The sequence below is a fragment of the Mesocricetus auratus genome, unplaced genomic scaffold, assembly GCF_017639785.1.
Source record: "Mesocricetus auratus isolate SY011 unplaced genomic scaffold, BCM_Maur_2.0 Super-Scaffold_4256, whole genome shotgun sequence".
NCBI classification, from domain to species: domain Eukaryota; kingdom Metazoa; phylum Chordata; class Mammalia; order Rodentia; family Cricetidae; genus Mesocricetus; species Mesocricetus auratus.
In genome coordinates this window covers 54,151,098-54,176,496 of record NW_024429182.1, presented here as the reverse complement: position 1 = coordinate 54,176,496, position 25,399 = coordinate 54,151,098, and the positions used below count along the sequence as shown (strand labels likewise).

Sequence of the window (25,399 nt, the reverse complement as noted above, 5' to 3'; positions counted from 1 at the left end):
AAAATCAATTTTATTTCAAATGTAGCAGGGTTAGGCATATATATATGCCTAGGTTTGACTCAGGCAACAATTTAGATTTCTTTGCTTTTTGTTATTGTGATATTGTGATTTTTATGTGTATGGGTGTTTTGCCCACTGGTATATCTGTATATATGCCTGGTGCCTTTGAAAGTCAGATCCTGTGCTTCATGATGGTAGTGTGTGCCTTCAGTCCCAGCACTCAAGAGGCAGAGGCAGGAGGATCTCTGAGTTTGAGACTAGCCTGGTCTACAGAGTGAGTTCCAGGACAGCCAGGGATACACAGAGAAACCTTGTCTCAAAAAAAAAAAAAAAAAAAAAAAAAAAGGAGTCAGATTCCCTGGGTTGCTGCTACAGACAGTTATGAGCTGTTATGGGTGCTGGGAATTGAACCTCAGTCCTCTGAGAGAGTAGCCAGTGCTCTTAATGACTGAGGTATCTCTCTAGTCTCTTAGATAACTTTTCACATGCCTATATGCAAACATTTTGATTGTAAACATCATATACCTAGCCTTTAACAAGGACTCATGTGTTTATTTTGTGAAAGAATGGATGAAAAGGTTAATCTTCCCATTGTGTTTCATTCTCCATGTGCTGTTTTTGAGAACCTAAACTTATACTAAACTCAGCACTCTGTAAATTATGTGCTGATTCCAGGAGCAGGCTGAACACTGTACCCATTAGCCTTCACCAGCACCGATGAAGCTTTGTTCCTGTGCATGCCTTCTCTGCATTGCTTCCCCACAGTGATATTCAACCACTTATGCTATCCAATTAGGCTTCTCATTAAGAATTCTCTCAAACAGAAGTTGGATAGAAATAAGCCTCTCATTTTCATTCCACTTCTTTTCCTGCTTCTGCACAACTGTAATTCCAGGCAAGTGTTTTAACCTCTGGTCCTCAGTTACCCATAAAAAGAGGATATTGGTCATTCACCTGCCCAAAAGCAGGAAGCCCAGCTTCCTTCAGACCTGTGTTTTCTGGGATCCACATTTGTGGCCTTTCTTGATGACACTTTGCATCCCTTTTGCTTCCTTCTCCCCCAGCCCTATCAGATACTGTCAGCTGCCCACCTTCTCTCAATGGTTGGATTTACTGCGTCTGGTTTTCTGTTTTATGTAAGGGATACTGACTTCTTACTCACTAACAGTGATTGACATAACTCCAGCTAATGATGCCAGTTTGGATGCAGTGGGGATTTTAAAGCATATTGAGTAGTTTTCACCTAGTTGCATTTCTTTCTTTTGCTTTTCACAGGTCATGGTAACTCAGGATTTGAAGGGCAGAGTCGCTATGTGCCATCCTCTGGAATGTCCGCCAAGGAGCTCTGTGAGAACGACGACTTAGCAACCAGTTTGGTTCTTGATCCCTATTTAGGTTTTCAGACACACAAAATGAATACTAGGTAACTTTAAGTCTTTTTCCTGCATAGAAACAGTAATGATCAAAATCTTACTTATTCAGAATTATAATAACAATAAAAGGTAAAGTTCAGTAAAGTTCTTCAATGCAGAAGAGTTTTCTTTGAGCCAAGAGAAGCAAGTGGAATGTGGGATCGTGTGTGTGTGTGTGTGTGTGTGTGTGTGTGTGTGTGTGTGTGTGTGGTGTGTGTGTGTGTGTGTGTGTGTGTGAGAGAGAGAGAGAGAGGGAGAGGGAGAGGGAGAGGGAGAGAGAGAGATTGATTCACTTTCTGAGTGCTAGGCGTGCACTACCATGCCCAGATCTGGTTCTTTGACATCTTAAGTATCATCTCTCCTTGGAAAAGATACTAAGATCATCTTTTAAGTTCTTTCTGTCTTTGCTTCTGTGGCAAAGGGTTTTGGATCTGGTGGAAATGGTGCCACTAGGGATTTAGAGATGAGACACAAACTGGTCCCATTCCTTCTCATCTCCATCATACATACACAGGCTTCTTGTAGTCTGGTGTCCATGATCATCCAGGAAGAATTGAAAAACCAGGTCAATAACCTCTGATTGTCAGTGGAAACAGGAACTGGAAGGAAGCCATGCATACCCTTTCCTCAGATTTGTCCCTTTCTAGAAGTGAGACAAGACATAGTTTTTCTCACCAGGTCTGTTTTATACCTAGAAAGAATGGCAGCACCAAGGTGCCTTTGTAATGCCATGATTCTTGCCACCATGAGTCAGTCACTGAACTGAAGTGGAACACTGGAAAGGAGCTGAGGCTACACCCTTGTACCAGCTCTCAACTTTACTTACATTACACGGCTTTGAGTCCAGTTCTTCTCCTTAACAAGATTGGTCTCATTCTCCTGGAAAATGATCCTGATGGGGTTTCAGTCTAGTTGTATCCTGGCTTTCTTGTGTTTTTTGAAATAAGTAGATTACTTAAGTTGTCTTATGTTGAGTTACAGAGGCATATGGAACATTTCAGAAAGTTACTCTATTAGTATCAGAACAGAAGTTTTATTGATTTGTGTAAGATTGTTCTGAAACCCAAACTCTGTTCCAGAGGATGAATGGTTATACCTGCCACTGGCTCCCTAGTAGGAAGTATTGTGATTTCTCTCTGGGCCACTGGTATTCCTCAGCCCATGGATGGAAACTGGGATTCTGTTCTTTCTTTCTTTTTTTTTTCCTTTTTTTAAGATTTTATTTATAAAAAAAAAATAATAAAAATAATAATAAAAAAAAGATTTTATTTATTGCCGGGCGTTGGTGGCACACGCCTTTAATCCCAGCACTTGGGAGGCAGAGGCAGGCAGATCTCTGTGAGTTCGAGGCCAGCCTGGTCTACAGAGTGAGTTCCAGGACAGCCTCCAAAGCCACAGAGAAACCCTGTCTCGAAAAAACCAAAAAAAAAAAAAAGATTTTATTTATTATGTATACGGGGTTCTGTCTCCTTCATGTGTGCCTGCATGACAGAAGAGGGCACCAGATCTCATTATAGATGGTTGTGAGCTACCATGTGGTTGCTGGGAATTGAACTCAGGACCTCTGGAAGAGCAGCCAGTGCCCTTAACCTCTGAGCCATCTCTCGAGCCCCAATTCTGTTATTTCTAACAAGCTTCTGCTCTGTATTTATAACCTAGGTTTCCTGAGGCTCACTGAAAACCATGTCGTCACAAAATGAAGTTTAGATGGCTAAGGGTGTGGCTCACTGGAGTGTTCACCTATCAAGTGGGGAGTACAGAGAGAGAAAGAAAATGGAAGGGAGGGAGAAAATTTCAGTATTGTCACATTTATTAATGCTCTTGACCTTCTTGAATGGAGAACTCCTGCGTTAATTGTGTTCTGTTCCCATAGAAGCTGGAGCACCTAAAGTCAGTGTAGCATTTATTCTACTCAGCTGAGCCAGCCTGGGGGAGTAGGAATGCTCCACCTCCAGCATGGCCCCAGGCTTTTCAGGGCTCCTTGTGCAGTTGATGGCTTCCTCACACAGGAGTTTCAGCAACTCCATGCAAGCTGTGATGAGGAAGTCTCTTGTCTCTGTCTCTTTCCTCTGCGTGTCCATGGCTCTTGGGATGGGCTTACAACTGCTAAGCAAGACTCTACCACTGACCTATAATCTCAGCTCTACTTGTCTTCTACTTTTTGCCTCCTCTCTTAATCGTTCAGTGTGCTTTGAAGAATGTGTTTTAAAGCAGTAGTAGTTTTATGATTTGAGAATTTACAAAGTCAGTGCTGTTTTGAATGCTTATGCTTTGACGTTTCATGTGTTGATTTTGGTTTTGAGTCAGGGTCTTGCTATATAGCCAAAGCTGGCCTCATATTCATAGTTCTCCTACCTTGGCCTCCTGAATGCTATGTTAAAGGTGTGCAGCAGCCCCATGCTTGGCTCTTAGTGTCTTAGCATTTACCCACTAATAGGGCAGAGCTATATCACAAGAGCATGGTAAATGTAAAACACAAATTTTCATTTGCTGGGATTTTTGAATTGCTTCTTGTCAGCTATGAAACTTACGTTTTCTTTGTAATAGGACATTAGGGCTGGAGAGATGGCTCAGCAGTTAAGAGCTCACAACTGTCTGTAACTCCAGTTCCAGGGGACCATACACCCATGGCAAAACACCAATGCACATAAAATAAAAATAAATGAGTTTTTAAAAAATTAAAAACTAAAAAAAAATAACAGGAAACTAGAGTTATGGACAATACCTCTGATGTTTTTAAAAGGGAATTGAAGCCAGATGGTAGTGGTGCTTGCCTTTAATCCTAGCTGAGGCAGGTGCGTCTCTGAGTTCGAGGCCAGCCTGGTCTACAGAGTGAGTTCCAGGACAGGTGGAACTACACAGATGCAGACCAAAGAATAGATGTTTATGAAGCAATAATTATTGTTTGGGACTTTTCCTTTGAAGCTTTTCTTAATTATTTTCCAGTCTAAAGTAGCCTTAATGTCTTTCATCTTTATAGCTGTGTAGTCTTTATCCTACTCTGTGTTTGCTTATGCATATCCTCTCCTTGATATACATTTATAAATTGGCTTTATACATATCATTTCAAATTGGATGCTTGACTAGAATAAATAAGAAAAAAAATTTCAAATCAGTGGTAAAGTTGTATTATGGGAAGAAAAGATTTTAATAACCTGACATTGCTATCTGGAATATCCCTGTGTATTCATAAAATTTTACATATTGGTGTTTTAAAAATTTGTGCTACAGTGAATGTTTAGAGATGATGAATACCGATTGCACAAATAGTCTTTATTGTTGTTTGTTTGCATTTGTATAGCGCCTTTCCTTCGAGGAGCTCAAGACATATTTCAAAAGCTGACAGTTTTTCTCACAACAACCCTGTAAGGTAGGTAGCTCACCTTTCAAACAAACAAGGCACCAGCCTATGGTTCTGTCCCAAGTAATGTTCCATAACACCAAGCCATTTGCCATATCATTGAAATAGGACTTTTTAAAAATTATTTATTTATTTTTGTTTTATGTGCATTAGTAGTTTGCCTACATGTATGTCTGCATGAGGGTGTCAGATTCCTGGAACTGGTGCTTCAGATTGTTATGAGTGGCCATCATGTGGGTGCTAGGACAGAAGAGCAGCCAGTGCTCTTAACCACTGAGCCGTCTCTCCAGCCCCCAAAATAGGACTTTTAAAACATTTAGTAAAATTTTAAATAGTATGGTCTTGCTTGGAGGCAGAGCCAGGCAGATCTCTGTGAGTTTGAGGCTAGCCTGGTTGGTCTTCATAGTAAGTTCCATGGCAGTTAGGGCTACATGGTAAGAACCCTGCCTTTGAAAAATGAGAGAAAGAGAGAAGAGAAGGGGAAAAAAAGTATAGTCTTAGAAATTAATAATTTAGTCTGGTCTACAAGAACTAGTTCCAGGATAGACTCCAATGCCACAGAGAAACCCTGTTTCGAAAAACCAAAAAAAAAAAAAAAAAAAAAAAAAAAAAGAAAAAAGAAAAGAAAAGAAAAGAAAAAGAACAGAAAAAAAATTAACAATTTAAACAAATTAAAAACAAACAACATTGGTATGGCCCTTTAATCCCAGCAATAGGGAAGCAGAGGCAGGCGGATCTCTAAGTACAAAGCCAGCTAGGGCTACATAGAAACCAAAACCAGAAAAAGATGTGGATGCTAGGAACAGAACTTAAGACTCTAAGAACAACAACAAGGGTCTGAAGTACTGACCCATCTTTCCAATCCCACAAGGGAGACCTTTTTAGCAATGAAAAGTGTTATAATTACTAATAAATATATTAAGACACAGGATCTCAGTATATAGCCTGGACTGATCTGGAACTTATTATGTGGACAGACTAACATGGAACTGGAAGCTGGGCGGTGGTGGCATGTACCTTTAATCCCAGCATTCAGGAGGCAGAGGCAGGCGGATCTCTGTGAGTTCAAGGCCAACCTGGTCTACAACAGCTAGTTTCAGGACAGCCTCCAAAAGCCACAGAAGAAACCCTGTCTCAAAAAACCAGAAACAAACAAACAAAAACATTGAACTGGAAACCTAGCCAGCTACCCAGGGTGAGTGCAGTCATGGATCTCGGTGGAGAACCTACCACTGCCACTTTACTAAAGCAGCACAGTCCCTAACTGCATTCTAAATATGTGTCCTTACCACAGAGAAGTGCAGTCCCTGTCTTTGAAACAGACAGAGTCCATTACAGAAAACCACAACCCATCACAATGCAGAGTTGCGCAACCCAGTCCCAGCTAATGTTACAACACAGCTCCTGCACCTGAGCCTCAACCTGAGCCTCAAGGGTCACTGTGGAAGAGGGGTGGAAAGATTGTAAGAGCCAGAGGAGCAGAAAGTTTGCTGTGAGATTGTATTTCCTAGAAAAGTCAGAGAGGCACTTGATTGGCATGATTGGCAGAGGCAGGTGCATCTCTGAGTTTGAGGTCAGCCTTGTCTACGTAGTGTATTTACATAATTGAGAGATACTGTCTCAAAAATAAAAATTGCTTCTAAGGTCCGCAGTAGCTTTTCCTCTGGCTCTTTATAGTTGTTAACAGTTTTATGTGATTGAATAATTTTTATTTCCCATGGTATTGCTACAACAGGATTGATTTATGCTGTTTGGCCAGGTGATGTTGTTATGTATCTTCAGGGTCACTGAAACACTATCTTCACTACCTCACATTCCTTACCATCATTCATTGTTTCCAGACAGGCTTTCTCTGTGTACGCCTGGCCTTCCTGGAACTCACGCTGGCCTCAAACTCACAGAGATCCACCTGCTTCTCCTAAGTGTTGGGACTAAAGGCCTGCACCACCACTGCGTAGCAGCATGTTACATTTTAAGTGAGACAAGGATTCTTGTTAGTGGCTAACAAGGAATAATTTTTTGGTTTTGTCTGTGAGGCAGTACAAGTCAGAAAATGGGAAACAGAGATCATCACAGAACATGTTTCAGAAAAGGCTAAACTCAAAAAAAAAGAATAAGCTAGATATGAATTAGAGATAGTTGTATACACACACTTAGTGAGAGTGAATGAGTGTGTGTATGCATGTGTATGTGTGTACAGAGGTCAGAGGGCAACTTTCTATTATGTGGGTCTCAGGAATCAAATTCAGGTTATTAGACTTAGTGAATTGCCTTATCTATCTGTCAAGCCATCTCACTTGCCTGAGCTAGGCAGTTTTAACAGGTTTTGTGTGTCTTTGCTTGACACACAACATGTTCATGCCTATCTCATATGTCTTCCACTCATCCTAGTTTCCATTGTTACTAATGTCAAGCTACCTAAAAGCTAAAATCAGCACAAAATAACTCCATTTATAGTATTTTCCCTGGGTTCTACCTTTCCCTCTGTTTCCCATTTTCTGACTTGTACTGCCTCACAAACAAAACCAAAAAATTATCCCTTGTCCCCAATATCAGCCTTTGGCATTTACCTGTAAACACGAATGTATACCATATGCAAACAGAGCAAAAGAGAAAAGAAGATCTTTTCAGGTGATTGCTGTAGTAATTGATGATTTAACCATCAAGATTATTGTTTTGTTTTTTTCTTTAAATCTTTGCTGCTATAACAATGCTCACCAGGGCTGGAGAGATGGCTCATAGGTTAAGAGCACTGGCTGCTCTTCCAGAGATCTCGAGTTCAATTCCCAGCAACTACATGGTGGCTCACAATCATCTGTAATGAGATCTGGTGCCCTCTTCTGACCTGCAGGGATACATGCAGGCAGAATACTGTATACATAATAAATAAATAAATCTTAAAGAAAAAAAGAAACAATGCTCACTGTAGGATATGTGATGTGGGGGGGAAAGAAGGCTGAAGGGTTGGAGAGATGGCTCAGCAGTTAAGAGCAATGACTGCTCTTTCCGAGGACCCCGGTTAAATTCCCAGCACCCACATGGCAGCTAACAACTGATACTCTCACACAGACATACATGTAGGCAAAAACACAAATGTATATAAAATAAGAATAAATAAATTATTTTTAAAAATTGTGATGTGGGGCTGGAGACAATGATTCAATGGTTAAAAGTACTCTTGGAGAGCACCCAGGTTTGGTTCCTAGGAGTCAAAATTGTCTGTACCTTCATTTCTGGGGATCTAACATCCTTTTATGGAATTATACATGTGGTGCACATATATACATGCAGGCCAAACACATAATGCACATAAATTAATTTTAAAGAATTGTGATAGATAATTAAACTTGCTATTTTGATTTCTTTCAGATTTCGGCCTATTAAGGGAAGGCAAGAAGAGCTAAAGGAAGTAATTGAACGCTTTAAGAAAGATGAACATTTAGAGAAAGCCTTCAAATGTTTGACTTCAGGTGAATGGGCACGGCATTATTTTCTCAACAAAAACAAAATGCAGGAGAAATTATTCAAGGAACATGTAAGTTAAGTGCAATTAATGCTGGTCACCTATGTCCAGTAGGAACTAGGTATAGTAGTTGAGGCAGGAAGATTGTTACAAATTTGAGGCCAGTCTGGGTTACATAGTGAATTTGGGTCAGCTAGACTACAGCCCCCCCAAAAATCCAAAGATTTATAAATAAACTGAAGCCTGAATATTCATGAACTCTGAGATTTCAAGTCTAATAATGATGGTGGTGGTGATTTATAGAGCTTCAGGTTGAACCTAAGACCTTGCACATGCTGGGCCAGTGCTCTGCCACTGGACCATCCCCAGCTCTTGAGTTAGTTTTTTATCAAAGCACTCAATGTAAAGATCTGTAATTCAGAAGGTGTTTTGGCTGATAATCCAAGAGAAAAATGTGCTCATCTAGGAGTAAAATTCATTATGAATGTCTAGAACAGTAGAGCTAGGCCATTAGGTGCTCACATGTGTGGATGTTGGGACTAAAAGTAATTTTCACTTCACTACCCAATAGTTCACATGTTGTTGGTGGTATATTTTTAGAATTTTGAGAGTTGTCTAGCAGAATGGGGTAATCGTTATCACATTTTTTTCCCTGCTTTAGGTCTTTATTTACTTGCGGATGTTTGCGACTGACAGTGGATTTGAAATATTGCCTTGTAATAGATACTCTTCAGAACAAAATGGAGCCAAGATAGTTGCAACAAAAGAGTGGTAATTATTAAACTAGTCAAAACTCAGTGTACTTCTGTTTAAAGATCTCTGAAATTGTCCAGTGAGAGCCAGTGTTTTCCTTGAGGGGGGAAGTGCAGTGTTCTGTCCTGTTGATTCAGGGGTTAGTAAAATAAGTCTTGAGTGACCTGGTCACATCTCTAAGCCACAGTGTGTAGAGTCTAAACGACTGCTCCATGCTGGACTGCTGAAAGGTGGAGGATGCAGGGTCGGTTACCTGGCTTCCATGGTCAGTCTGAAAGGTTGGGGATGGAGTCTTAACAATCCGAGATGGATTAACAGGTAGACACTTGAATACATGAGCCTTAAAAATATGCATGCATGCCAGCTTAAATAAAAATAGTAATGGTCATTTTTAATCCTAGCAGAGACAAACAGAACTTTGTGAGTTCAAGGTCAGCCTGGTCTGCATAGTGAGTTCCAAGCCAGTCAAGGATCTCATATATATGAGACCCTGTCTCAAATAAAGTCAAACCTCAGTAAGAAGAGGCTTAAAAGTCATAGAGAAGAAAGAAAGAGGAGAGAAGGTGTGACTCTCTTTCCTTCTAATAATGCTTATTCCTTTACTATATGTCTCAGAAGAAAAAGGCAGTCCCTGTGACAAATGTTTTTGTTTTGTTTTGCTTTCCATTTTTGTTTGGTTTGGTTTGGCTTTTCAAGACAGGGTTTCTCTGTGCTGTCCTGAAACTCACTCTGTATATCATGCTGGCCTCGAACTCATGGAGATCTACCCACCTCTGCCTCCTGAGTATCGGGTTTGGGATTACAGGCATGCACCACCACCGTCCAGCTCTGACAGTTCTTTAGAATTTCAATAGCAAAAATTTGAGGGGTTAGGTACTTAAAAATAGAATATGCAAAAGAGCATTATTCCCAAGTAAGCTCCTCGGGTGGAGTGTACATGAAGGGACTCTGCCTCAGATTGTGATTGAGCTGCTGATTTGATCTGGTCTGATGGCTCCTGTGTTATAGGTGGCAGGCTTGAGATCTAGGACTCAAGAGTTGACTTTGCAATAAAGTAGCCACTGACTTCATGGAGTCCTGGAAATATAGTCTGTCTCAATGAAGAGATTGCTGTATGATAACCACATCAGAGTTCACATTGTGTTCTTTTCCTCATTCATAGTTCCCATAATGACTGCCTGCTAAAATAGTATTTGGGATATATGTGCTTAAAATACATTATTAAGAGGAATTTCACTTCTTCTTCCTTGATGTGGCTAGTAGGAAAGTTAAGCTTTTAGTTTGGGCTTGCAGAACATTTCTAGTGAGTGGTGTATCCTGCTGGATGATGACAAAGTTCTGAACCTATTACTGTGGGACCCATTTACAAATGTGTGATACTGTACAGCAAGTAGTTGGGCTCTTGCCTCCCATGAGATGCTGATCTAGGCAGTGCAGGGTGTTGAGAGTCACAAGTGGCACAGTGCCTGACCTGGAGGAGTTTCCATTCTCTCATGGGGATAAGGCACATAGGAAATCAGGCCATGGGGCTCAAAAGAGAACAGAGGATGCCCAGGTGGACTCCGGGTCAGTCAGCAAAGTATGTGGAGCCAGGGCTGATCAGTTTCTGCTATTTAGTGGGAAGGCTTATTTTATTAAAAGAAGCCTTATTATAATTACTAGTAATTTTTATCACATATTTTAAATAGGAAACGAAATGACAAAATAGAATTACTGGTGGGTTGTATTGCCGAACTTTCAGAAATTGAGGAGAACATGCTACTTAGACATGGAGAAAACGACTTCAGTGTCATGTATTCCACAAGGAAAAACTGTGCTCAACTCTGGCTCGGTCCTGCTGCATTTATAAATCATGGTAAGCTGCCTTCTGAGGCGTCTGCGCTGTGTGGGCTGACTGCCCACAACAAGTGTGGCCTGGCCATACTCAGGGGAGTTTGGATTGGCCATTGTCTTCAGATATATCAAATGTGCCCAGTGTAACTTAAGACCTAAAGTGATGGAAATGTGAAGTTGTCTGGAAAGCCTTTTCAGATTCTGTAACTTCGTGTTTCAGATCTTATCAGCAGTTAATTGATTTTCTCTTTTGGACATTTTTCAGATTGCAGACCTAACTGTAAGGTAAGCATAAAAGAAAATCAAATACCTCAGAGATTCTGTGTCTGCCTTGGGTGTGAGACTCTTACCAAGTTACTTCTATTTCAGTTTGTGTCGACTGGTCGAGACACAGCATGTGTGAAGGCTCTAAGAGATATTGAACCTGGAGAAGAAATTTCTTGTTACTATGGAGATGGGTTTTTTGGAGAAAATAATGAGTTCTGCGAATGTTACACATGTGAAAGGTAAAGGATCAGATTTCCCACTTCAGCTTCATGATGACTGTCCTCATGGTTGTGATGTTGGCCTGCCTGACCATCCACTTCACGTGGAGCAAGCACAGGTGCTCTGTAGCACAGCAGCTGTGCAGTGTGAGAAGCAGATGTGGTACCCAATACAGAAATGCTCAGGAGAACACAGTGAGTGTGCTTTCTGAGGGTATGCGAAGGGAATAGTGCTGGCTATACATACTTCACCAGAGGAATTTTGGAAGATACAATCTGATGATAGGCCCTCAAAATAAGACCTGAGTAACCCAGGCAATAGTGGCACACGCCCTTAGTCCCAGCACTCAGGAGGCAGAAGCAAGCGAATCTACGTGAGTTTGAGGCCAGCCTGGTCTACAGAGTGAGTTCCAGGAGAGCCAGGACTGATACACAGAGAAACCCTGTCTCGAAAACCAAAAAACAAAGATATGAGTAAAAAGAACTGTGATGTTAGCTGTGAAGATGTAGATATCATTCTTTTCACAATAATACATTTTTTGAGACTTTATTTTTAGAATTGACCAAAACTATTTTAAAGCTTACAAAGTAGTATACCCGATGACAACCAAGAAAAACAAATCTAAGGAACATTAGTGGAAGCCACATATGGTTACTTTTGCCTATAATCCCAGTACTTGGGAGACTGAGGCAGATGCACTGGAGAAAGTTCAAGGTAAGCCTAAGCTACATAGCAAGCTCTCTCTCAAAAACAGACATGAGAGAAACCTAGTCTCCAGCACCAAACAGCAGTAAAAATTAAGATTAGGAGAGTGTTGGGGATGTAGTCCAGTTGATACAGAGTTGCACAGGAAACACTGGAAAGATCCCAGAGTTGTATTAGAGGCTGGTGTGGTGGCATATGCTTGTAATTACAGCACTAAGAAGGTGAGGCATGAAAATCAGAAGTTCTGGTCATTCTTGGTACATAGAGTATATGCGACTCTGTCTTTAAAAAAATTAGGAGAGTTGCCTTAACAGATATTAAAGATTATTATAAAGTGATTGTGATCAAACTTGATTTGTAGACAATAGCCAACAGAGTTCTAAAACAAGCAAGTATATATGACATCTTAGTGTAAATGGGAAGTAAGCACTGCCTATCCTGTGGAAAGATAAGCTAGACTCAAAATAAAGTTTAAAAACAATATAAAATGATTAGAAAAATATCTGCACAGTGGCCGAGAGATGGCTCCAAGTTCAAGAGCATGTGCTGCTCTTCACAGGACTCAAGTTTGGTTCCTACTAACGCCCATGTTGGGCTGTTCCTGCGGCTCCAGGAGACCTGACTCCCTCTTTTGTGCTCTGAGGGTATGTGCATTCATATGCACATGCATAATTAAAAAGAAAATAAATCTTTACCAAAAAAGTATCTGAGTCAGGCATGGTAACATTCACTTTTAATCCCAACACTCTCAGACAGAGGCAGGCAGATCTGGTATGAGTGTAGGCTAGCCTGGTCTACAGAGCGAGTTCTAGGACAGCTAGGGTTACATGGAATGATCCTGTGTCCAAAAAAAAAAGTTTCTGCTGAACTTCAGAGTTTTAAAGATCTTGATAACCTAAGTAGTAAATCCAAAAATGCTTGAATGACCAGATTCAAGTCAAAGGCAGATGAAGAGACATCTCAGAATACATACTGCTCTCTTCTTTTTGTTTTTTGTTTGTTTGGGGTTTTTTTTTTTTGTTTTGTTTTGTTTTGTCTTGTTTCTTTGTTTTTCGAGACAGGGTTTCTCTGTATTGCTTTGGAGGCTGTCCTGGAACTCGCTCTGTAGCCCAGGCTGGTCTCAAACTCACATAGATCTGCCTACCTTTGCCTCCTGAGTGCTGCGATTAAAGGTGTGTGCCACCAACACCCGGAGGCATACTGTTCTTTTCAAAGGATCCAAGTTCCAGTGTCAGCCTCTGAGTCAGGCAGCTCACAACCCTCAGTAGCTCCAGCTCCAAAGACTCTGATGCCACTAATGGCCTTTCTAGGCACACACATTGCCAGAGAACATTAAAAATGCTCATACATGTTCTATGGAAATATGAGCTTTCAAAACATGTGTTCATTGCAGGTTTACTGTCAGAGACAGACATGGTAAAATGGGTAATGTAGTACTTTAACTTGGCTTGCTTGAAAGGAAATGTAAATGAAGAATTGACTACGTAGTGTATCTACAGATGCAGGTCCACAGGCAGCTAATGAACGATTGAGACAGTCATTGTAAGTATAGTTTTAAAAGTGGTTTTGGGGGCACTAGAGAGATGGCTCAGTGGTTAAGATCCCTTACTGCTCTTCCAGAAACAAATCCTGGTTCAATTCCCAGCACCCACATGGCAGCTGCCAGCTGCCTATAACTCCAGTTCAGGGGGACCTGACACCCATGGCAAAACACTAATGCACATAAAATAAAGACTTTTAAAAAGTTGTTTTAAATGGTTTTTTGTAGATGCATGCTGAATCTCCATGAGAGCTGTAGAGCTGGCAGTTGTCTGTGATTGAGGTCTCAGGTCATCTCAGCCCTTGACCTGATGTGGCCAAGTACCCTCAGCAGCCAACCTTGTTTTTAAGTAATCTTCTCCATTTGTTTGACCTTTGCTGTTTTCTCTTTCAGACGGGGAACTGGTGCTTTTAAATCCAGAGTAGGACTGCCTGCGCCTGCTCCTGTTATCAATAGCAAATATGGACTCAGAGAAACAGATAAACGCTTAAATAGGCTTAAAAAGTTAGGTGACAGCAGCAAAAATTCAGACAGTCAGTCTGTCAGCTCTAACACTGACGCAGACACCACTCAGGAAAAAGACAATGCAAGTAAGTAAGGGAGCTTGCTGTAAGGTGCTGGTTACATTCTTCAGAGCTTACTAAAGCATGCTTCAAGTTTTGAAGCTCTAAACATTGATACAAACTGGGACTCGAGGCTTCAACTACACTGCAAGATGCTAGAAATACATTGAGTCCATAGCAGTTTGTGTCCACTCCAAATTCAGGGCCAACCTCTGTATGTATTTTTGAATACTTGATATTTGGATGTTAAAGTATTCAGCATATGTTCCGAGACCATCATGTTTGAGGAAAACATTTTCAAGTCATTAGTGATACTGTAATGGTGTTTTAGGCCCTGCAAAAGCTTGTCTATTTAATCAGGCTGCTCATGTCTATCTCCAGCCAGTCTAGGAATAGGATGGACTCAGAGTTCATTATGCTTCAAGGCTTCCATCTTTTTACTACCTGATTAGCATTTTTTGAAGTGAGTCAACCTGATTCACTATGCTGAGAAGTGTGCCAGAGGAGTATTTGGATGTGGCTGTGGTGTGTGGTGTGTGATTACCACTACAGAAGGTAGCAAGCTGTGAGCTGCCAGTTTTATGTTGGTGGAAGATCTGATAGAAATTAGGGGTGGTGGTGAATAAACAAAAAAAAAAAAAAAAAGGAAGAGAAGAAACACTCAATAGGTCAAAGGCAGCACAGCAGTTTGAAGTATGGGACATCTGTGGCTGCTGTCCTTCATCTTGGTAACACTAGTATTCTCTAGATGCCACTACAACAGCGGGTTCTCCTGTCTGACTTGTCTCGACCAGAGTCATCAGTGAGAGAGGTTTGCCTTGGTTGCCCACTGAGTGCCTATTCCAGCACTCTAGTGTCAGTGACTCTGAGCACTTAGGAGCCCCCTCAGGCTCTGGTTGTTCCAGGATCTTCTCCATGCCTTCAGATGTTTTCAGCCCACCCACAGGTGCTCCCTTCCCTTACAGAAAATTTTGAAGAAAGGGGAAGGTGTCTCCATGATGGCAAATGCCACTACGTGGATATCTGAATCTACTTGCTACTGAAGTTCAAGGCCAGGTGTAACCTCTAGTATAAAAGCAATAGTGTAGCTCAAGTTTACACTTCTTAGCTGAGGCTCAAAGTGAACAAAGAGGTGTTAGTCTCTCATTCACTGTTGACTGTTGGTTCTATTAATAAAGGCAGTGTAATGAACTTTGTTTTCTTGAGTCTGGTTCCTTGAAGACACTGGAGGGCTTGTGAAGCCCATTTCATAAATACATGGAAACACTAAGGTGTATGCAGCCATCCAGACAACCACAAAGCTGCCCTCAGAGAATGGTTCTGATGAATGAGAGAGGTCCTGTGTTTTTGTGGATGAACTTGATCATTAGACTATACATTGTAAACTCAGTATACCACTTAGCTTAAATACTTAAGGTTTTAAGTATTTAAATACACATACTTTCCAGAGGTGTTGTGTGTGCTAGTGTGTTATAACATGGGAAATATTTATTACTAAATCCAGTAGTTTTTGGAGAAGTACTAAGATGTGGGTGGTTCTAGACCATCGTTGGGAGCTTATGCCTCAGCTCCAAGACAAGTGCAAAATCACTGCAGAGCTGACTTAGGCCCAGCTTTTCTCAAGGGTAGAGAGAACTCATAGCACCTTTGAGCTGCAGTCTCAGCATCTTAGAATAGAAAGTTCCCCCTTGGTAGTGGCTGCTTGTGTGAGTGTTTGGTTGATTCAGAATGCCTTTGTAACATGAACGTTAGAGTAAACCAGAGCTTACTGTCAGTGATTTGGAGGCATGGTCCAGGGTCTAGAAGGAGCCAAGGCTTGGGTATTATTTTGTCACCCTCATGTCTATAAAGATGGTGCCTTAGGATTTTGATGACATCTAAAACTGTAAGGGTCAGCCACATAGTGTGTCCTTTACCCCTTCTACAACCATTGTGCATTGAGTCATGTTCACATAAAGACTTCTTTATTTCTTACATACACTTAGCTGTTATATAATTTTAAAAAAACTTTTACTTTGTTTTTTGTGAAGAGTGGGAGGTGTGACCCATGGCACATGGGTGGAGGTTAGAGGACAAGTCAGTGCTCTCCTTCTGCTATGTTAGTCCCAGGAAGTGTGTTCACCTATTGTGTGGTATTTTTTAAACGACCAATTCCTCCTGCCTCACCCTCCAAGTGTTAGGATTTACAGATTTTTGGCCCTCATTTGCCTTCTGACTTGTTTTCTTGAAGCCTGTACTTTCTGGTATTTGTGCTTCATCTTTACCCTGTGAAAACAGAAGTGAGATGAAACAGGCTGAGAAAAGCTGTCAAGCATCTGAACTTCTCCCAGACCTTCAGGCATGCCTAGTTTGTAGCCAGGGACTGTTTTTGCCCTGCCTGCTTCTCTTTCCCCTGCCTTCACTTACAATTTGGTGGCTAGTAGAGGTCTCGCTTTAACAGGTGTACAAGGCAGTATTGCTACCTAGGCATGAGGAAAACATTTTTCCTCCACAGAAGGCCAGAGAGATGATGTCCCAAAAGCTTAAACTTGGCTTTCTGCTTTAGCATCCAGGAGTGGAGTCAAGAAGAGATCCCATACTCAAAGTGAATCCTCCAGTCTAAGTTCCAGTGCCCTTTGGAGGGCCCTGGATTTCCAGGCCTCGATGCCTCACTGTCTCCTACAGTTAGTGATGTTATGTGATAATGATCAAGCAGCACCCAAAGCTGTGGACAATCACTCCCTGTATCATACGCCAGTGCAAGACTCAGCAGACATTGCCAGTAGAATGAGGTCATGTTGACTAAAGGAGTACCTGGCTGAGCATGAAGACAGTGCTGCCCCTTTTCTTTGACACTGCCACTTCTCGTTGATTCATATCTTGCCAAGCCTGCCTTTATATGCTCTTCCTATCACTCTTTCCATGTGGCCTTTACCAGTCAGTCATGTCAGGCAAATGCTCTTGTGCCTGGTAAGCAGGAGATTTAAGTGCTACTAAGGGTTTGCTGTATTCTAACCTAGACTTGGCCATTGTACAAAATTGATTCACATGCATTGCCAGCCTATTCTGAGAGCTCAAGACAGCACTGGTGTTCTTCTGTCATGCTTCTTTATGGTGCACACTAAATGGTTTAAATAACACCTTGGAGCCATCACAGGCAATGACCATACAGTGTCTCCTGAGTTGTAACTAAAGCCGTGAATACAGGCAGTATAACAGTGATCAGGAACTCAGGATCTGGAGCCACAACCAAGCTTAAGTCCTACTTACCAGCAGATGGAGTTTTAGGGCCCATTAGCCCATGAGAGCTTGGTTCCTTCATAGGTGTGGTAAGAGCCACTTTAGGTCATCATATGACTTGTGCACAGTGTCTAGCATGTAGCAGTCAGGAGGAATGTACACCCCAACATGGTTAGCATCCAGGTTACACATTTGGGGTTTATTGATCGTTACAAGAGAGTGGCTTCAGCAAAGGCAGTAGTGGCACTCCTGCCCCTGTGAATGTCAGGACTCTGAGTTTCAATACACTTTGAAGTGGTTGACTCAGTTTGTCATTGTGGCCACCAGCTTCCTCCTCTACTTTACCATCACGGCATTCCTTCCCCACCAAATACACACACGCACACACATAACACACACACACACACATACACACACACAGTGACTGGCCCCTGGTACCCTAGAAGAGACTCAATCACTTTCCACTACTCATTTCTCTTCAGTGAGCTTACCTTTTCACTGGATTTTGGATAAGATAGTACTTTTCAAACAATGACATCCACATAAGGGCAGTACCTACTGAAATAATGTGCCATCAAATGCAGTCCATTTTGTGCTGGGTTCAGATCACAAACACAAGAACTGCTTTGTCAGTGGTTGCCACTGCTACCAATGGGGGACCTAAGGAAGGAGAAGGGACTGGGAGAACCCAGATTCAGAATCACCTTAAAATGGAATTCGACCAATTGATTAAATTAAGGCCCTTAGTACAGAGAGAGTCTTAGGTGCCAAGAGAGTCCAGTCAGAAGACACTCCCTAAAGGATGAACTGGCCAGGTCAGAAGGCCTTAAATGCACATGCCCACAATGGAGGACTTTGATCACAAAGCCTGTTGCTTCTGCAGATGGAAAGAATATGAGATGTGACTTAGCTGAAAGATTTCAGATTTCAGGCCTTATTCTCAGGGCATTGGGTTAGTGAAAGGGTTATGTTTCAGATGAAATGGAAGGACAAGTCATTCTGACTTTGGAGGGATGAGAGACAGGGAAAGTGACATGCATGACAGGAGGTAGTAGCTTGTGGAACAGAAGCAGATGGATTCCAGTGACACTACAGGGGTAGAAACTACAGGACAGGCAAGTGCCTGTATGAGGCAGTTGAAATAGACGAGTCGAGGGTAGTCAGCTCCCTGTTTGGGCAGTGGGCAAACGGTAGGCATCTACTGACAAGATGGAGAGCTTAGGAAAAGGCTGCCAGAGCTCTAAGGGATAATGCAGGTCTGTTGGCTCCAGAGCAACTTCAGCCAATGGTTAGCAGTCTGGATCTGTGGTTCAGATGAAATGGGCTGGAGGCTTGGGAACTGCCAGAATTTGAATGGTGGTAACTGGGCAGGGGATACTTGTCACCTGGAAAATGATATTCAAGGGATTTGAGTTGGCAGATCCTTGAAGAATGACAGGTAGGCTGCCAGGGCCAAAGGAAGACTGAGAGCATATGTTGTTAGCCCAAGGGAGATGAAAATGTTACCATAGTCCAGTTGCTAGAAATAAGAAAAAGGACTAGAAAGTATATACTGGGTTTATTGCCATGGTCCACCTAGCAAAGGCTGCCCCACTGGAAGGGCAGAGTCCAGGCTACAGAGGGGCGCTAACAAGAGCTGTGGATCCAGTCAATGTCTGGGTTAATTGCATTTCCAGAGCAGGAATGGGATGGAAAAGGGAAAATGAAGCTAAGAGACTGCAAAGCCTGATCATAGATAGTTCCGGAAGAAGCCATATTTGAGAAAGTATGGCAAATGAGAGAGACAGTCCCTTGAGTTGTACCTGGAAACAGCCAGAACATTAATGTGTTTATATGGCTTGCCAGAGCCAAATAGCCTGTCTTTTAGCGCGCACACACACACACACACACACACACACACACACACACACACACACACACACACACGATGGGCTGGAGGGGAGGCACAAGTGTGTGCAGTTCTAGGACTCTCCGGTCTGTAAGTCACTCAACCTTGAGTGGAATGCCATCCAGACTCACCACACTGCTCTAGAAATAAGTCGTACATATCCTTAGCATAGCCCATACAGGTATGTGGATACTTGGTCCACTCAACAGCTCTCATTGCTATGGACTCTGCTAGTTTGGGTAGCCTGTAGCTGCTGGAAAGCCAGTCCCTAAAGTATAGCCTTCTGCTCCTGGTGGTTTATCATTTCAGAGTGCTGGTTACACATTCTTGTACCTTTAGTTGGTAAAGAGTACTGCAAGCTCCTTGCTTAGCTGTGTGGGAAGAAGGAACAGGCTGCCCCAACCAACTGTTGGGTAGGCCCCAATCTTCTGCCTTTCCCTGGACTTTTTTGAGGGTGCTGATGACATGGTTACCACAGCTTCTCTCCTGACTAGTTTTAATAAAGGAAGATTTGTTTGTTGGCTTTTTAATGTGGAACTGAGAGAATTAGCTAATTAAAAAACTGACCATGGCCGGGCGTTGGTGGCGCACACCTTTAATCCCAGCACTTGGGAGGCAGAGGCAGGCGGATCTCTGTGAGTTCAAGGCCAGCCTGGTCTACAGAGCGAGTTCCAGGACAGCCTCCAAAACAATACAGAGAAACCCTGTCTCGAAAAACAAACAAACAAACAAACAAAAAAAAACTGACCATGTAAAATTTTGGGATAGCTTAGAATGTAAATGTAGATAGAGAGAAATTAAGGCAGCAGGGTAAAGGTAGACCTTGGGTCACAGCCTCCCAAGGGGCACTAAGCTGTCACATAAGGTTGTATGCTTTTTTATTTTGGAGGGAAAAGGATCTGTTTTTCTGAGTTGCTTGTTGCCATCAGGGATGCACTGTAGGGCTCTGCAGCTCTTGAGTGAACAGCCTGCTTTGCATCCTCATGGGTGAGGGGAACAAACAGCATGATAGTGTGTTTTCATGCTGGTGCATGAGTGTTAGAGAAAACAACACATGGTTCTTAGAACCTGTTCTGTTTAAAACCATTGGAGTGAGTGTGTTTCCTAGAGTCCAGTGGTTAATGTATCTCATCTCTGTTGCTGTACTGGCTAAGTAACAATTGAAGTGGTGACTAAGAGTTTAGAAGAGAAGCTGGGTATTGAATCACTTGAGAGGCAGAGGCAGGGGGATTGCTGAGAGTTTAGGGCCAGCCTGGTCTATCAAGTTCTAGGACAGCCAAGATGTACATATGATATACACATACATACACACATACATATAGAAAATGAAGGTAGAAACTGCAGTTTTCATTTACCTTGACTTCATATCTTTTATGTAAGAGAACGACTTAGTCTGGACCAGTAAACCCTGACATGAGAGATACCCAGGAAGAAGCAGCCTGGGCCCTGCCATGCTTTGGCCCTTAAACCCTAACAGAAAGGCAATGTAGGGAGGCTATGCAGTTTGTGGTTGATGGTCTGCTTTGGGGACTGTTTAACCATGTCACTTATTGTAGTACCAAGCTGATGTCATTTTTCTTTTCTTTTTTTGTCTTCTGAACTTAACAGCTTCTAACCGAAAATCTTCAGTTGGTGTAAAAAAGAGCAGCAAGAGCAGAACACTGACCAGGCAGTCCATGCCAAGAGTCCCAGCTGCTTCTAACTCTACCTCACCTAAGCTAACGCACATGAACAATTCCAGGGTACCAAAGAAACTCAGAAAGCCGGCAAAGCCTTTACTTTCCAAGACCAAACTGAGGAATCACTGCAAGCGCCTGGACCAGAAGAGTACTTCACGGAAGCTCCAGATGGGAAACTTAGTGCTTAAGGAGCCTAAAGTTGTACTATATAAAAATTTGCCAATTAAGAAAGAGAAGGAGCCAGAGGGCCCAGTGCATGCTGCAGTAGGGAGTGGGTGCTTGACTAGGCACGCTGCAAGAGAACACAGGCAGAACCCTGGGAGAGGTGCTCACTCGCAGGGCGATAGTTTGCCCTGCACCTACACAACCCGGCGCTCATTGAGGACAAGGACAGGTCTGAAGGAAACCACTGACATCAAGCTTGAACCAAGTCCCTTAGATGGTTACAAAAATGGCATTCTGGAACCTTGCCCAGATAGTGATCAGCACCCAACCCCAGAGGTGTTGGAAGAACTGGCTCCAGAGACTGCACATAGGGAGGAAGCTTCCCAGGAATGTCCCAAGGGTGAGCCCTGCCCATCAAGAAAGAAATTTCGACAAGGGAAACCCATGAAACACTTAGCAAAGTCAGAGGACTGCAGTCTGGAGCACGGCTTCCCTGAGAAAGATGGGCTGCCAGATTTGCCAGTTCCCCATCCTGACCAGGGTGAGCCCAGTGGCACGGTCGGGGTGCCTGTGAGCTACACAGACTCTGCTCCCTCACCTGTTGGCTGTTCCATTGTCACACCCGACAGCTTCACAACAAAAGACAGTTTCAGAACTGCACAAAGTAAAAAGAAGCGTCGGGTCACCAGGTACGATGCACAGCTGATACTGGAGAACAGCTCTGGGATCCCCAAACTGACACTTCGCAGGCGGCATGACAGCAGCAGCAAGACAAACGACCATGAGAGTGATGGTATGAACTCCTCAAAAATCAGCATCAAGCTCAGCAAAGACCATGAAAGCGACAGCAACCTCTATGTCGCAAAGCTCAGTAATGGGGTTAGCTCGGGGCCAGGCGGCAGCTCCACCAAGCTCAAGATCCAGCTCAAGCGGGATGAGGAGAGCAGGGGGCCATATGCAGAGGGGCTTCATGAGAATGGAGTATGCTGCAGTGACCCCCTCTCCCTGCTGGAGTCCCAGATGGAGGTGGATGACTACAGTCAGTACGAGGAGGACAGCACAGACGACTCCTCGTCTTCTGAGGGAGAAGAGGAGGAGGAGGACTGCGAGGACGACTTTGATGATGACTTCATCCCTCTTCCTCCCGCAAAGCGGCTGAGGCTAATTGTTGGTAAAGACTCCATAGATATTGACATTTCTTCAAGGAGAAGAGAAGATCAGTCTCTAAGGCTGAACGCATGAGCTCTCACTCTTCAGTTGTCCTGAGGAACTAAAAAAAAAAAATCCCAGCCACAGCTTTTCAGCGCAGCACTTCTGTGGTCTCTTCACCTGTAGGCATAATACTGTAGAAAGTGTACAGCATCCTGACTCCTAAGTCTGATTTGTGCAAATTTTTATCTTACTTTTTAAATAACCTTCTTATGTGCAATTCCAAGTTAGAGGGAAAGATAGAGGCTCCAGCAAACTGTCCAGTGATAGCAGCTCTGCACACAGGACCTTCAGACACTAATTTGGTTATACCATGTTGTCACTTCCTGTAAGAGCAAGCACCAGCCCTCTTCCATAGATGACTAAACTGTAGTTAGGCTGGAGCGGAGCAGCCTCCTGGGAAGGGTTTCCAGCATCCGCTTGTATCACCAGCAATGACCTCCGGCTTTGGGTTTATTTGCTAGATGTTCCCCTTTGGAGTTGTGTCGGTTTCACACTGTTTACCGGCCCAGGTGTCCTGTCCGTGGCCTTCGTTATCCTAGAGACCATTGGCTGGAAGTCAGGTTGATTTCTTTGAAGAAAAAAAATTAAATTAAAATGCAGTCTTCTGCGTGACAGCTCATTTTCAGTACATTATATGTACCAGGCTGGTGGTGTGCAGGATGAGTTTTCAAAGCAGCTTATTTATTGCTTGTCATGTAAATTAAAGACAGTGTATTTAACACTTTCCAATCCTTTTAGATAAAATTGTTCTTTGCAAGAATGATTGGTGCTTATTTTTTCAAACCTTTGCTGTGAACAGCGTGGCAACAGCAAGCATCGTTTGTCTGATGAACTCCAGCTATCTTTATTTGGGTCTTCAAGTTTCTGTTGCACTTGTAAAATGCTACAAGGAATATTAAAGAAATCTATTCACTTTAACTTATAATAGTTTATGAAATAAAAACATGAGTCACAGCTTTTGTTCTGTGGTAACCTATACAAACATTTGTCTTTGGGATTCAATGTAAAGAGCTGAAAATGATGTATATGTTGTAAATATTTGTGTGTTGTGAGAAATTTTTGTCATAAGAAATTAAAAGAACTTACCAGGAAGGTTTTTAAGTTTAGAAATATTCATGCCAATAAAATAGGAAATTATAAATATATAGTGTAAGCACTGCATCAGTGGACATTCTTGGCTTATGTTAGTTTATTATGAAAATATCAGATTTTTTTGATGATATTATCAGTCAGACAAAAAGAGGAGTCAGATTTAATTTGTTTTTGAAGCACTTTGAAAAGAAATTAATTTTAAGTAACTTAATGAGCAATTTTTGATTACTGCGTTATGTTCAATACCAGGCTTGTTTGTTTCTCTGGATTATTTTACAAAAATCAAAGAATTTGAGAATATCAGTTTGTAGCAGGTGTTTGACACCAATGGGTCTGTTTATTTACTGGGAAATGTGTAGGTGTCCTTTCAGATACACAGTGTTCCTAAATGACACAAGCTGACGGACTTGGTGTTCCAGAGAGTCAGAGGGGACCTGCAGGGAGTGAAAGGTCCAACAAAGCATCTCAGTGCTTCCCTGTTGCTGATGACACCTACTAATGTTCAGCTTGGGGACATTTGGATCCTTAAAACTGTTGCCAGTGGGTTCCAGTTAGACACTAGTGAGACTCATAAGTGTTTCTAGGATTCAGATGTCTTTGCTTCTGTGCATGATAGAATCCCGCTGTGGTCCTTGCAGTCCGTCCTTGTTACCGCGCAGTCTGACCCTCAATGTCTCTCATTTGGAAGCAAGAGGGAGACTGTGCCTGCATACACACACAACTTTTTGCTATAAGCCGAGAAGGGCAGCCCTATGTCTCAGGACCTCCTGTCTCAAGGCACCCAGAGCACCTTTCATGGTGCTCCTAGTTCTCATGGAGTCCCTATGCATAAGTATGAGCCCCATGCCACCTCCAGGAAGCTGAAGGTGGGCTCAGGAGCCGGCATAGGACAGCAGGTCACTCTTGTCCCCATGTTCACTGGGGCTGTTTGCAGAGGCTCAGAGACTAAATTCTCCCATTTCTTTGAAATGCAACAATAGCATTTCAGGAATTTCAGTCTTAAGGAAAAAGTAACAAAATAACACATTTCCCATTTTCTCCACTCTTAAGCTTAATTTTAGTAACTTATTTTTGATGTTTATTTTAGTTTTGTTGTGGCCTCATCTTTGGAGGCTGACCTTCCCATGGGTCTAAGAGCAGTGACATAGTGAGGAGTTGCTGCCTCTCAGGAGTTGTATGCACAAGCATTCAGCAGCGCTGCTGATGCCTTCTAGGGAACCTTATTTCCGTTTCTCAAGGCAGGGGCCTCGGACTGTTCTCGATCTGCTGTAGAACTTCACTGTGGGGGTGCCAGAACCCACACTCTTGACCAGTCTGGAAGAGGCTACACTCAATAAAACTCTCAGCTTGAGCTTATGCAATGATTGGTAAAGTTTTTGGCAATTGTAAGAATTAGGAAATGATCCTAGAAATATATGTAAAGTATTCAATTTTCAATCATTTTTCAAATTACTGTTTTAAATTGTTTTGCTGAGTTGTAATACTTTTGAGATACAATGTATTCCTTGTACTGAAAGAATGAAAAAGGACTTTTTCAGCATTTGAGGTAAGTTCTTTAACGTTTCATTAAAAACATTTTTTACAAATATTTTGTACATGCACTTGCAGTATTGAGGTTAATCATTTTAATAAATTCGGAAATTAAAATGATCTGGTCATGTTCACTGTATCTTGAGAAGAAAAGTGAGTCTTCCACCAGATAGCTACAGGAAGCAGTTTGTGAGTTGGAGTGAGCCATAACTCCAGTGGCCATCAGTGGTGGCACACACCTTTAATCCCAGCACTTGGGAGACAGAGGCAGGCAGATCTCTGAGATCAAAGCCAGTCTGGTCTACAGAGTGAGTTCCAGGACAGCCAGGACTGTTACACAGAGAAACCCTGTCTTGAAAAAACACAAAATAAGTGCCTCTGGTGGCCATGTATATACAGTGTGACTCTTGCCCTCAACAGAGGCCTTCCACAGCCCAGCTAGCCTACACCAAGTTACCTGGAAACCTGTGACTTCCTTCTCAACTTTGTGTCATCAGT

The 25,399-nt window shown here is 42.4% G+C and overlaps 1 protein-coding gene across 5 annotated transcripts in view; it reads left to right on the top strand.

Annotated features, from left to right (window-relative positions):
• Kmt5b (lysine methyltransferase 5B) overlaps nt 1–25,018 on the top strand; it is a 49,704-nt gene extending 24,686 nt beyond the window's left edge. For 3 of the 5 annotated variants that reach the window (XM_040750393.1, XM_005064095.4, XM_013113717.3), the window contains 9 exons: nt 1,276–1,423; nt 4,714–4,782; nt 8,143–8,308; nt 8,898–9,007; nt 10,678–10,844; nt 11,088–11,107; nt 11,192–11,328; nt 13,947–14,143; nt 20,832–25,018. In XM_040750393.1, coding sequence (XP_040606327.1) covers nt 1,276–1,423; nt 4,714–4,782; nt 8,143–8,308; nt 8,898–9,007; nt 10,678–10,844; nt 11,088–11,107; nt 11,192–11,328; nt 13,947–14,143; nt 20,832–22,309 — 2,492 coding nt within the window. In that variant the 3' untranslated portion in view covers nt 22,310–25,018. Of the gene's footprint in view, nt 1–1,275; nt 1,424–4,713; nt 4,783–8,142; nt 8,309–8,897; nt 9,008–10,677; nt 10,845–11,087; nt 11,108–11,191; nt 11,329–13,946; nt 14,144–15,081; nt 15,308–20,831 lie in introns of those variants that run through there. The other 2 variants (XM_040750400.1, XM_040750402.1) reach the window with 2 other exon arrangements.
• Nucleotides 25,019–25,399: the final 381 nt, after the last annotated feature.